The 12736-nt window shown below is 43.6% G+C and overlaps 1 protein-coding gene across 2 annotated transcripts in view; it reads right to left on the bottom strand.

Annotated features, from left to right (window-relative positions):
* The window catches only part of SH3KBP1 (SH3 domain containing kinase binding protein 1), a 358145-nt gene that overhangs the window by 63105 nt on the left and 282304 nt on the right, over positions 1-12736 (bottom strand). For both annotated transcript variants that reach the window (XM_007469312.1, XM_007469313.1), the window contains one exon: positions 8643-8750. In XM_007469312.1, coding sequence (XP_007469374.1) covers positions 8643-8750 — 108 coding nt within the window. The remainder of the gene's footprint in view (positions 1-8642; positions 8751-12736) is intronic.

Here is a 12736-nt window from a genome sequence, read left to right as displayed (position 1 = left end):
TTATAAAGTAGACCCCAGAGAGTTCCCTCACCGCGAGGACACAGCAAGAAGACAGCTATCGATGAACCAGGAAGTGAGCCCTCACTAGATGCCAAATCTTGGACTTCCTAGCCTCCAGAAGGGTGAGAAATTTCTGTTGTTTCTAAGGCATCTAGTCTACGGTATTCTGTTATACCAGCCTGAACTAAGACACACACTGTTAGACCCTATGAAGGAGAAGCTTGGGACGCAGGTCTGCCTTCAAAGAGATTACAGTTCAGATGGCATGAGGAGAGAGAATCACTTCAGGCAAGAGTATACTGAATGAGGTGCTCAGTTGGGAGAGTAAAGGCTATAAGTACCAACAGAGAAGGGAGAAGGAGTGCCATCCAGGCCATGCCAGGGAAACTCAGCTGGGGCTCTGTCATTAGGCCATAGTTGGGCAATATCAACACCATGACAATCCCCATCTCTGCAGGTGAAATTACCCAGAAAATTAAATGTACAGACAAATAATGTCAAAGGTGAGTTTTATTCATAATGTTGCTTATTATAAGCACAAATTTCTTCCTTTTTGGAACACTAAAAACAGGAAAATAATTCATTGGGCATCTTCAAAAATGAGAACGAAGAGTGCTTCTCAAAAGGCTGAAGGACGTGACTAGGAATAAAGAAAATTTTGGCCGAGGACAGTGCTATAACTGGGTTGTCAGATGATGAGGGCTAAGGTAACGGGCCTCCTTAGAACTTAGTAAAGAGAATGTGGTCTGAGTTAAACCAGCAAAATTCACCTACAGTGGATTAGCCATTACGGGAATCAAGCAAGCGACATCCTTTCCTAGGCAACGAGGTAACTTACCTCAACATAATAAAGGCCATATGTGACAAACCCAGAGCCAACATCATTATCAATGGTCAAAAACTGAAACCATTTCCACTGAGATCAGGAACAAGACCAGGTTGCCCACTCTCACCACTATTATTCAACATAGTTTTGGATGTCTTAGCCACAGCAATCAGAGAGGAAAAAGAAATGAAAGGAATCCAAATCGGAAAACAGGTAAAACTGTCACTGTTTGCAGATGACATGATACTATACATAGAGAATCCTAAAGATGCTACCAGAAAACTACTAGAGCTAATCAAGGAATTTGGTAATGTAGCAAGATACAAAATTAATGCACAGCAATCTATTGCATTCGTGTACACTAATGATGAAAAATCTGAAAGAGAAATTAAGGAAACACTCCCACTTACCACTGCAACAAAAAGAATAAAATACCTAGGAGTACCTACCGAAGGAGACAAAAGACCTGTATGCAGAAAACTATAGGACACTGATGAAAGAAATTAAAGATGATACAAACAGATGGAGAGATATACCATGTTCCTGGATTGGAAGAATCAACGTTGTGAAAATGACTTTACTACCCAAAGCAATCTACAGATTCAGTGCAATCCCTATCAAACTACCAATAACATTTTCCACAGAACTAGAACAAAAAACATCACAATTTATATGGAAACACAAAAGACCCCGAATAGCCAAAGCAATCTTGAGAAAGAAAAAAGGAGCTAGAGGAATCAGGCTCCCAGACTTCAGACTATACTGCAAAGCTACAGTAATCAAGACAGTATGCTACTGGCACAAAAACAGAAATACAGATCAGTGGAATAGGAGAGAAAGCCAGGAGATAAACCCCCACACATATAGTCACCTTATCTTTGATAAAGGAGGCAAGAATATACAATGGAGAAAAGACAGCCTCTTCAATAAGTGGTACTGGGAAAACTGGACAGCTACATGGAAAAGAATGAAATTAGAACACTCCCTAACACCATACACAAAACCAAACTCAAAGTGGATTAAAGACCTAAATGTAAGGCCAGACACTGTAAAACTCTTAGAGGAAAACATGGGCAGAACACTCTATGACATACGTCACAGCAAGATCCTTTTTGACCCACCTCCTAGAGAAATGGAAATAAAAACAAAAATAAACAAATGGGACCTGATGAAATTTCGAAGCTTTTGCAAAGCAAAGGAAACCATAAACAAGACGAAAAGACAACCCTCAGAATGGGAGAAAATATTTGCAAATGAAGCAAATGACAAAGGATTAATCTCCAAAATTTACAAGCAGCTCATGCAGCTCAATATCAAAAAAACAAACAACCCAATCCAAAAATGGGCAGAAGACCTAAACAGACATTTCTCCAAAGAAGATATACAGATTGCCAACAAACACATGAAAGGATGCCCAACATCACTAATCATTAGAGAAATGCAAATCAAAACTACAATGAGGTTATCACCTCGCACAGGTCAGAATGGCCATCATCAAAAAATCTACAAACAATAAATGCTGGAGAGGGTGTGGAGAAAAGGGAGCCCTCTTGCACTGTTGGTGGGAATGTAAATTGATACAGCCACTGTGGAGAATACTACGGAGGTTCCTTAAAAAACTAAAAATAGAGCTACCACACAACGCAGCAATCCCACTGCTGGGCATATACCCTGAGAAAACCATAATTCAAAAAGAGTCATGTACCACAATGCAGCTCTATTTACAATAGCCAGGACGTGGAAGCAACCTAAGTGTCCATCGACAGATGAATGGATAAAGACGATGTGGCACATATATACAATGGAATATTACTCAGCCATAAAAAGAGATGGAATTGAGTTAATTGTAGTGAGGTGGATGGACCTAGAGATTGTCATACAGAGTGAAGTAAGTCAGAAAGAGAAAAACAAATACCATATGCTAACACATATATATGGAATCTAAAGGGAAAGAAAAAAAACGGTTCTGAAGGACCTAGGGGCAGGACAAGAATAAAGACACAGACCTACTAGAGAATGGACTTGAGAACACGGGGAGGGGGAAGGGTAAGCTGGGACGAAGTGAGAGAGTGGCATGGACATATATACGCTACCAAATGTAAAACAGAGAACTAGTGGGAAGCAGCCGCATAGCACAGGGAGATCAGCTCGGTGCTTTGTGACCACCTAGGGGGGTGGGATAGGGAGGGAGGGAGGGAGATGCAAGAGGGAGGAGATATGGGGATATATGTATACATACAGCTGATTCACTTTGTGATACAGCAGAAACTAACATACCATTGTAAAGCAATTATACTCCAATAAAGATGTTAAAAAAAGCAAACGTATTAAAAAATAAAATAAACCATGATAAATGTCAAAAAAAAAGATACATCCTTTCCTATAGAAGTCTGGAACGTACACAACTCCCGCCGAACGATCTTAAGGTTGGCACTCAACTGTAATGGAGAATGTGGGAAATCTATTTGATTGAACCGCGATATATCTGGAGATGGACAATGGATGGCAAGGGGCTGATCAGCCATGAAAAGAGAGAAAAATGGAGAGTTGCTGTGGTCACAGGTGTGGGGCTCTTGCCAGCATCCTCTGGGCTTAGGTGAACTCAAGATACAGTTCCCTTGGCTCACCCTTCCCCCTGGTGCCTGAGGGGGCCTCAAGTTGGACATGCAAGACCCTTCGTGAAAATAACTAGCTCCTCTTCTTTTCATTCCTTGCTCTCCCGGAAATCACCAAGTAAATGTGGTTTCCTATAGAATCTGGCTTTTAAGGAATCAGGCTGAGAGGGAGCAAATGCCCAGGGCAGGCAGACCTATGTGCTTCCGATGGGCTGACATTTCAGTTCCTGTTGCGATTAGTAAGCTGCCAGTCTGCTCCCGGGTAAGTCTCTGTGAGCTTGCAAATGTGAGCCTGCATCACAGTTACAGGCAACCTTAGAAGTCTTTGGGGGCAGGGTTCTGTATCCCTGAGGCCGAGAGGCAGACCCTCCACTGTAGAGCATTCACTGGGGAAACGCCTCTGGGAATCTCAGCAATGCCCTGGTTTTCAACATGGCACAAGCTCACAAGAGCCCCTCAAATCAGTGCATGCAAGAACAGTACCATTTTCTGGTGATTTGAACACTTTCTTTTAAAAGAACTGGATCCTGAGACTTTCTTAAAATACTATATTTCAGAAACATCATCTTTCAGGATACCTGTTCTATTTTTTTTTTTTTTTTTTTTTTTTTTTTTTTTTTTTTTTTTTTTTTTAGTGACAGGAAGATGTTGTTTCAGCAGTTCAGAGAGTCCAAGTTCCCTGCTTTCCTTCAGTCCTGAAAACAAAGCATGCACGTCACTTCATCAGAGCTCTCAGAATACTTAATCTTTCCATTCTAATATTCAATTTTACTGTCGAGGCTCAAAATAAACAGGCAGCCACTGAATCTAGGTTCTCACATAAATAGCTTATATAATTGCTCTAAAATCTGCACCAAGAGATCGACTGGTGCTCTCTGGGAATATCTTGGGGAAAAGCCCCAAAGCCTTTACTACCCCGGTGAGAGAGAATGTGCTGAGCACCCTCTGAAAGAAAGACCTCGAGGAGTTCCAAAAGGCCCTGTAGTAACCACCTGAATCTGCACCGGAGCAGAGAATACACCTGCTTCGTCAGAATGCTTTGGTGATGCCTACTGATTCAAGAGGTCTGCCGTTGAATAATGCTGTTTGCTCCTGTCTACCCTAATCATCGCACATCGTCCTCTTTTCTGGATGAATGACTGCAACCCCAGCTACTGGCAAGACAAGATGACATCTGCTGACACTGATGGCAGAATAATGTTTCAGACTCTGTCATTCACATAGTGCATTTGTGTTAATGATTCTAATCATCTTTACACAGTCAACTCAGCACACAACAGCCCTGTCTCCAGTCATGGTGTCACGAACTCACCAACACTCCAGGTGCAGTTCTAAAGGCTGGTGTAACAACCAATGCAAAGCTGGTTGGTGGGTTTTATAGGCCAGAGGGGATGAAAAGGATATAATACTTTGAATCTGCTAAAAGCTAAACGTCACATTATACAATTGCTTCTCACCTGTAGGTATTACTTTGTCTGACAGGTATAACTACTGTTTCCCTAAAACTGAGTTTTCTGCTTCTTAGGAACAAGGTTAAAAGACCTATCAAAGAGATGGTGGTTGCTTGTCTGGGGTGGGAAAGATGGCCACGGGCCCCAAAGAGCATGCATGCCTCGGAGCAAACCAAGACGAGTCCGCTCATCACTGACAACTTCAGTCTCTCAGCCGGAGTCCTCCTGTAATACGTTATGTAACAGAGCAGAGCTTCTAGAAAAGTATGCCATGGAGTCTCTCTCACTTGAGTGAATTTATTGCCCCCCTGACATATGGCTGCGGACTAGAAGGCAGGGTGCTACAACGTAGGCAACCACAGGCTTTGCCCGTTTGTTAAAAGAATTATCCAGATTTTACCTCAGCCTTCAAAATCATACTTCTTCCATCAGGACCAAGAAGGTGGCAAATGTCTGGTAGGAGGGCGTGCTTGCTAAGATTCCTTGGCCAAAGGGAGAGGCATCACCATGAAGGTCTTGGTATCCAAATGCTTTGCATGTGAACACCTTTTACCAGGCTCGCAAAGATGAGGGAGAAGGGTGAAGCGGGTAGTCTGGGTGGCCCCCTGCTGCCCAACACTAAGCCCACAAGGACAGAGACCATGTGTGTCCTCTTCACTTCCCATCAACCAGCACGGCAGCCAGCCCAAAGAAGGGACCCAACAGATACAAAGTGAACGAATGAATAAACATAAAACATCACTGTCCGGCAGCAGGTCTTCCCCCCTCCCAAATATGCATAACGACATGAAGGTTATGCCATCCTGTACTTGCCTGTCTCTGCAAATATATATTATAAGGCACTAGATTTCTTTTTAAAGGCTATTCATCAAAGTTCTTAGATGCATCTGGATCCCCAGGGAAGCTCACCAAGGTAACTCCGTGCTGATCTGATGAACTACAGTCAGATTTCTATCATGACTGAATGTTTTAGCTGGAGCCTTCCAGCTAAAACTTGTGCTAATAGTCATTATTACAAAGACCAGAATAGTTAACACGTATGGGGCGTTTGCAAAGGACCAGGCGCTGTGCTAAGGAATTCATATGCATCATCTCAGTTAATCTTCTCGACAGTTTGACAAGGTAGGCATGATTATTCTTGCAATTTTATAGATGAGGACACAGTCGCTACTCAGTATTTGTGGGAGATTGTTTCCAGTACCCCCCGCAGACAGCAAATTCCACAGATGTTCAAGTCCCTCAAGTAAAATGGGCAAGTATTTGCATATGACCTATGCACATCCTCCCCTATACTTTAAGTCATCTCTAGATTACTTATAATATCTAATACAAGGTCAGTGCTATATAAATGGTTGCAAATACAATGTAAATGCTATGTTAATAGTTGTCATTGCACAGCGAATTCAAGAAATTCAAGTTTTACTTTCAGGAACTTCCTGAAATATATTTTTTAGTATTTTTAACTCAAGGTTGATTGAATCCACAGATGCAGAACCCGCAGATACCGAGGGCTGAGTGTGCTGAGGAAACATTCAATGAGTTGACCTGGAACAGAACAGCTAAGCGACAGGGCCAGGATTCAAGTCCAAGTCTATTCAATGCCGCAGCCTAGAGTCACAACCACCGCACTCCATAAATGTTTGCCAAACCTCATTCCTGTGTCTTACTGTTTTAAACCTTTACTATATAGTCATTACTAAGTGCTAGCGTCTGTTTTTCTCGAGGCTGAATTCTGTCAGCTGATAACCCACCACAGCAATCATTATCAACAAAAATGGGTCAAATGATTTTGCTTGGTGGAAAATGTCTTTACTGAATGGTGAGCCCTTCTCTGTTCTGTGGATTTATTCTCCTCCGAAAATATGGCTGGAAACTAGAAGGTGGGGTTGTCATCACTTAGACAGATACCTGTATCTACACTAGAGCTTCCCAAACTGTAACGTGTAAACAGATCACCTGAGGATCTTGATAAAATGCAGGTTCTGAGGCACCAGGTCTAGGGTGGGGTCAGAGCATTTCTAACAAGCTCCAGGTGATGCTGATAAAGTGTGGTCCACGGACCAGCAGTAAGTCTCAATGATCTAGAAAACACTGGGAAGCAGAATATAGATTCTCTGAACCTCAAACTTAATTCCTAGAGAGAGTAACAGATGTGGAACAGAGCATCCTTCAGCTAAACAATACAAGAAAGAAAGCTATCAAAAAGCCTAAAAGGTGTGGCCCTTGGCTTCAAACCAACCTACAGGCCATAATCTTGGTGGGAACCTACACCATCTGGCTCCTTGAACAATCATATCCATTCATCTAAGCAGTGCATACACCATCAATGCTGTTTAGTATCCTTGGCAACCAATCCACCAGTACTGTAGTTACCTTTCCCGAACCTCAGCTCCATGGGAATGGTGATGGGTCAAGGTTCACGGTCCAGTAATAGAGCCCCCATGGGCATGAATAGAATGCAGGCTGGGAAAGGTGGGCAGAAGTCACATGAAAGCCTGACCAAAGAGCCCTGAGGTGTAGAACTGGTTGGAAAAGACCAAACTGCTGCCCCCTTAGAATGTAAAGTGCTTCTAACTTTTCAACATTTTCTGTTACATAGTCATCAGAGAAACAATACGCCTGGAGTGAGGCGAACAAAGATGGACGGGCTCATTTAAACCACAGCGTTGTAAAACGGGTTCCCACAAAGAAAGAAAGCACAGATGAAGGTGTATATGAACAAAGATGGACGGGCTCATTTAAACCACAGCGTTGTAAAACGGGTTCCCACAAAGAAAGAAAGCACAGATGAGAGGTGTATATATATATATATATATATATATAGACACACACACACGGGCGTGCATGTGCATTCATGTCCACATACACACACACACACACACACACACACACACACACACACACACACCACACCACACCACACCACACCACACAGAGTTAGGAAGCTTAGTAGGCCTCACCCTGTATCCTCAGCTTAACAACATGCTTTTCAGCCACTTCCACAATATTGGCCACTTTACCCCCAAGGACATGCTATGCAGGATGCAGGCCATCCACTTACTAATGGAGCACCTAATGGTTCTTGCTGTTTATTTGGGTGCTTAGACGTTCCAGGTACTGCACCAAGTGCTTTACCCACATTACCTTGTTTAGTCACACAACAACCCTTAGAATAAGGTGCACTGATGAGGAAACTGGGGCTTGTGGAAGTTAATGGACTTGTTCACACATATCAGGTATGGGGCAGTCGAGGGCTCAGAACCCGGGTCCATCAGACGAAAATGCTGGGGTTTCCCTGGTGGCGCAGCGGTTAAGAATCCACCTGCCAATGCAGGGGACACGGGTTTCGAGCCCTGGTCCAGGAAGATCCCACATGCCGTGGAGCAACTAAGCCCGTGCACCACAACTACTGAGCCTGCGCTCTAGAGCCCACGAGCCACAACTACTGAGCCCACATGCCTAGAGCCCGAGCTCCGCAACAAGAGAAGCCACCTCAGCGAGAAGCCCGCGCACCGCAACGAAGAGTAGCCCCCACGCACCGCAACTAGAGAAAGCCCGCGTGCAGCAACGACGACCCAACGCAGCCAAAAATAAATAAAATAAAATAAATTAAGAAAAAAAAAAACAAAGAAACTAAAATGCCAGGGCTCTTCAACAATAAACTTCCCCACCCCACATCCCCAGCCCCGTCATGGAAGCCACAATTCTGACAGCAGGCAGAGTACTGAGATCCAAGCCACAGAGACTTACATTCCCCTCCTTTTCAAAGTCCGGAGGAAGTAACTTCACGAAGTTGTCGGGGAACACTCCGCGTCTGCCATTGAGCTCTCCTTCCCACCAGCCTACGTCGATGCAGTCCTAGGAAACAGGAGAGCAGAGTGAGAAATGGGGTAAGCACCCTACAGGGAGCTCTGATACCCTTTCTAGAGAGATGGAGGAGCTTTCCTTGAGGCTGCTATCAATGGTTACTAAGACTAAATCAGCACAAGCCCCAAGGTCGGATGGGGGAACAAAAGCTTAAGTGCGCTAGAGCTGTCCGCTGGGATTCAAAACCCAGTGTTGCCTTTAGATGCCTTAAGATCAATAAGATCTTTTGTTTTTCCCTTAAGGATAGGAGGATATGTATTTTCTTCATTTTAATTTTACTGAAATAAAATTGTTTCATTAACTGAAAACGTGAGTTAGAAAACATCACACGCACAAATGTTCTCTCTGGTTAGCCTGTCACAAAGCTTGTCGAAATTAAGAAGGGCTTTGCGACAGGCAGTCAAGCATAAGAAAACTCATACTCTATGCAAGCTCATTAATGTACCCTCTCCTTTCCGTGCTGATGGGGCACAGTTGTCATCATGAAGAGCCCTTCCCCCCAACCTTACAGAACTTAGTGTTTGCTTACTAAATGAATGAATAAATCTCTTCATTCTTCCAGATCAAAACTGCTTCCCTTTGAATAATCCCTATTCTGTTCATTCACTTGTCAAACGTTTATTGAGCACCTACTCTGTGCCAAGTGCTAGGGAGAGAGTGAGAGCTCAGCCTTTGCAAGCTTCCATCCTGAGCCTAATGGCCTCATGGCTCTCCCAGGCATTCACCCTCATGCCACAGAACCACCTCTATTTTTCCCCATCCCCAACTGCTTGGAAGTTTGATTTGCTCTAGTCTGATAATATGTCTCGCATTTGTCCTCTGGGTCCAACTCCACTTCTCCCACCCCAATCCAAGACCCACCTGTCCTGCTTGTAAACCTCCTCACTTGGGCATTTCTTCCTTCCCAGTGTATGTACAGCATACATACCACTGTCAAGTACAGGTCCTTGAGTAAAAACCCAATTCTCAGACGGTGGTCAACAATTTCCAGCTAAAGCCTGAAATGAGCGAGGGCTTTCCAAAAAAATGCTAGTAACACGGAGGACTTTGAAAATAAATGCTCAGGAAAGTGAGGAATTCCTGCTCAGGGCCCACGGAGACGCACTCATGGCCCTCCACAATACCAGTGGGGCTGGAGAAGGGGTGACGAGGCCTCAAGCAGCAGATGTGCAGCTGGCCTAGGCCCTGGTGATAAGCCTCTGGAGGCCCTGGCTTACGTGACTCACTATGGGGCCTTGCTAGAGCATCCATTCCAGCAAAAAGAGAAACACATCTGAATTGTTCACCATTATACCCCCAGCCCAATGCACAATATAATAAATATTTCTGGAATCACAGAAGACTCTTTCTAACCCTGAGCTCTGTGATCTCCCACAGCCCAAGACTAGGATTACTGCAGGACAAGGTAGCCTCCATCTACCCCAGCCTGTGAGGATTCTATGTAAGTTAACACAGGGCCACCTCAGGTGAGAAGTAAATGCTCAGCATCATCTTTTACCCCAGTGGTATCTGTTATAAGGATAGACTGACCTGAGTCCTTAATCACACTATAAATTCTAGTCGCAACCAACACCAAAAGACAAAGACACCTGAAGCATCAAGTTCAGATCTACTCAGAACAAATCAAGGTTCAGGAGACTTACAATGTGAAAGAATGCTTCTCTTTCCTGGAAAGTGCCGATGAGGAGCCCAGGTAAGTATTCTGTTCCTGCCCGCATCACGTCACGCCCTAAACAATCTAGCAGTAGTCCCTAAGAAGGGACTCATGAACATGGGTGGTGGTGGCAGAATCTGATGACTTCTGACGTTCTTCCATCCCTGAGAAACTGTTATGGCATCAACGATATCAGAAAGACTTATGAAGGAGGAGGGGGTGGAATTTCTTTACTCCTAATCCTTAGAAATTAAGTCTTTCAATCCAGAGCCTCTGTTTCTGAGGAAATGCCTGGCATAATTTTTTTTCCTCTTCTTTTTCTGGACAAGTCCCTCTCATCTTCAAAGCCCAACTTGGAACTCATCTTTAGGAAAGTGACTATAATGGAAGCTTTACCTTTTCTCTGACACTCAGAACTGTGTTAATTGGCATTTCACGATATTCCATTCAACAAACAACTATTATATGTAAAGTATATTTAAATTCATTCTGTAGGCACCAAACATTAAACATGCAAAAGAACATGATCCCTAATTCCAGGGAGCTTAGAGATTTGTGTGAAACACACACACGCACACACGCACACACATAACATACAAGGTCCTTTTTTTATAACAGGTATCAACCATGCGATCTAGTGCCAAAGAGGAGAGAATCATTAACAGCTTTTCAAATAATCTTCAATCTTTTCATGTGTGAAGGGTTTGCTTATGTGAGGAGTGGCCTTTTCTCCACATTCATTTCAGATCATCTGATACAGAATTATGTCCATAAAAGGCACTCACATATTGTTTAGTGCTATATTTCTTTTGAAGGCTTTCTTTCAAACTTTCTAAATGGTTCAAGGCTATGCTTCCCATTAGCCTTACGCAATCAGTAACCCAAGAACCACTGTAACGAAGCCTCCTGCTTCATATGTGAGAAAAACAGCAAAGAAAACTTTAATAAACAAAACAAAACAGAAAAAGCATACCCAGAATAACTTCAGAACTTATGCACGCCTACAGGGGAAAACAGTGCATGTGACATTACATTTATTATACCTCCCATCAGCGGTGAAGAGCTCGAACGGCTCATCTCTGTTCTGCTTTTTAAGGAAAACATTAACAGGGCTAATCATTGTGTAATTCAAGGTAAGAGAGGGAAAGCATGAAGATAGAACACAGTATGTCTAATTGTTCTGACTGGTATAAGAACAAATACAAAGCTCACGGATGAGACAAGTATGTTCAAAAAAGAAAACTGACAGCGTGACTTAGAATACTAAGAAAAGGGAAAGGGAGTCTGCTGCAGGACAGAAAATAGCCGCAGGGTCAAGATGTCTGGAGTGGGACAGAGATTTAGAGAACTGAGACTTTTTTTCCCCTAGCAATAGAAGCTAATTTAAGGGAAGCAGGAAGAATTCTGACAGCAAAATGAGAAATGAAAATAAGTCATCTTCAACAAACCAGACAAAAGAACTAGGCTTTTGGCGGCAGAGATGAAGAGAGAATTATTTGTATGAGGGCTCTGCTTCGAGAAGTGTGAAAGAACAGCAAATTCAATTTATTTAATGAGGACCTAAAACATGCAGGATAGGAGAGGAATTCAGGGGGAAAAAGAAAATCATCATGTCCTTATGGGGCTCCCAAGCTCAGAGCCTCATGGGAGGGGCAGACACAATGAATCAACGTGGCACCGAAACACCGGCAGGAGTCCATGGCTGGATTAACAACAAGTGGGACCAAGAGAAACCAGGCAGCCTGAAAGGAGAGAACGAGGGCAAGAATCAAGGTAATGAGAAAGGTCAAGGGTGGGATCACCAAGTGTGAAGGAAGGGAAGAGGGAGAGTGGGAAGCCGGGGTCATAGAAGAGAACATTCAAGAATTGGCACTTAAGAGTGAAGGCAATGTTTGGCTCCCAGGAGATTCCAACCAACCTCTACTGAAGAGTGATGTGAGGGGTGAGGCAAGATGGCAACCATGAGTGACGGGGTCGGGGGGAGAATGGACAGTCAATGATTTGTGAGGCCAGAACATCATCAGGATGGAGTTAATGTCCCCAAGGAGGGTGGCAGGAGGTGGGTGAAGGCAGGACAATGAGGCAGTAGTTGACCACTAAGGAGAGACGCAGTGTTGGCAAAATACTGGAAGATTTTAGGGTGACCATATAATTTATTTTCAAACCTGGGACACTATTAATAATTATACCACAGGCATAACCCACGGTGGTTATGCCAAGATCTACCCTAGTGGATTTTGAGATTCCAATAAGGATGAGGAAAGGGCAGCGTTTGCAGGTGAGGGGATGGCCTTTAAATGAGGCAGGAGTTTGCAGTGGGAAA

The sequence above is a fragment of the Lipotes vexillifer genome, unplaced genomic scaffold (genome assembly GCF_000442215.2).
Source record: "Lipotes vexillifer unplaced genomic scaffold, Lipotes_vexillifer_v1.1 scaffold1442, whole genome shotgun sequence".
Taxonomy (NCBI): domain Eukaryota; kingdom Metazoa; phylum Chordata; class Mammalia; order Artiodactyla; family Lipotidae; genus Lipotes; species Lipotes vexillifer.
Note: the sequence above shows the minus strand (reverse complement) of the source record. Positions and strands in the feature narration are given on the sequence as shown.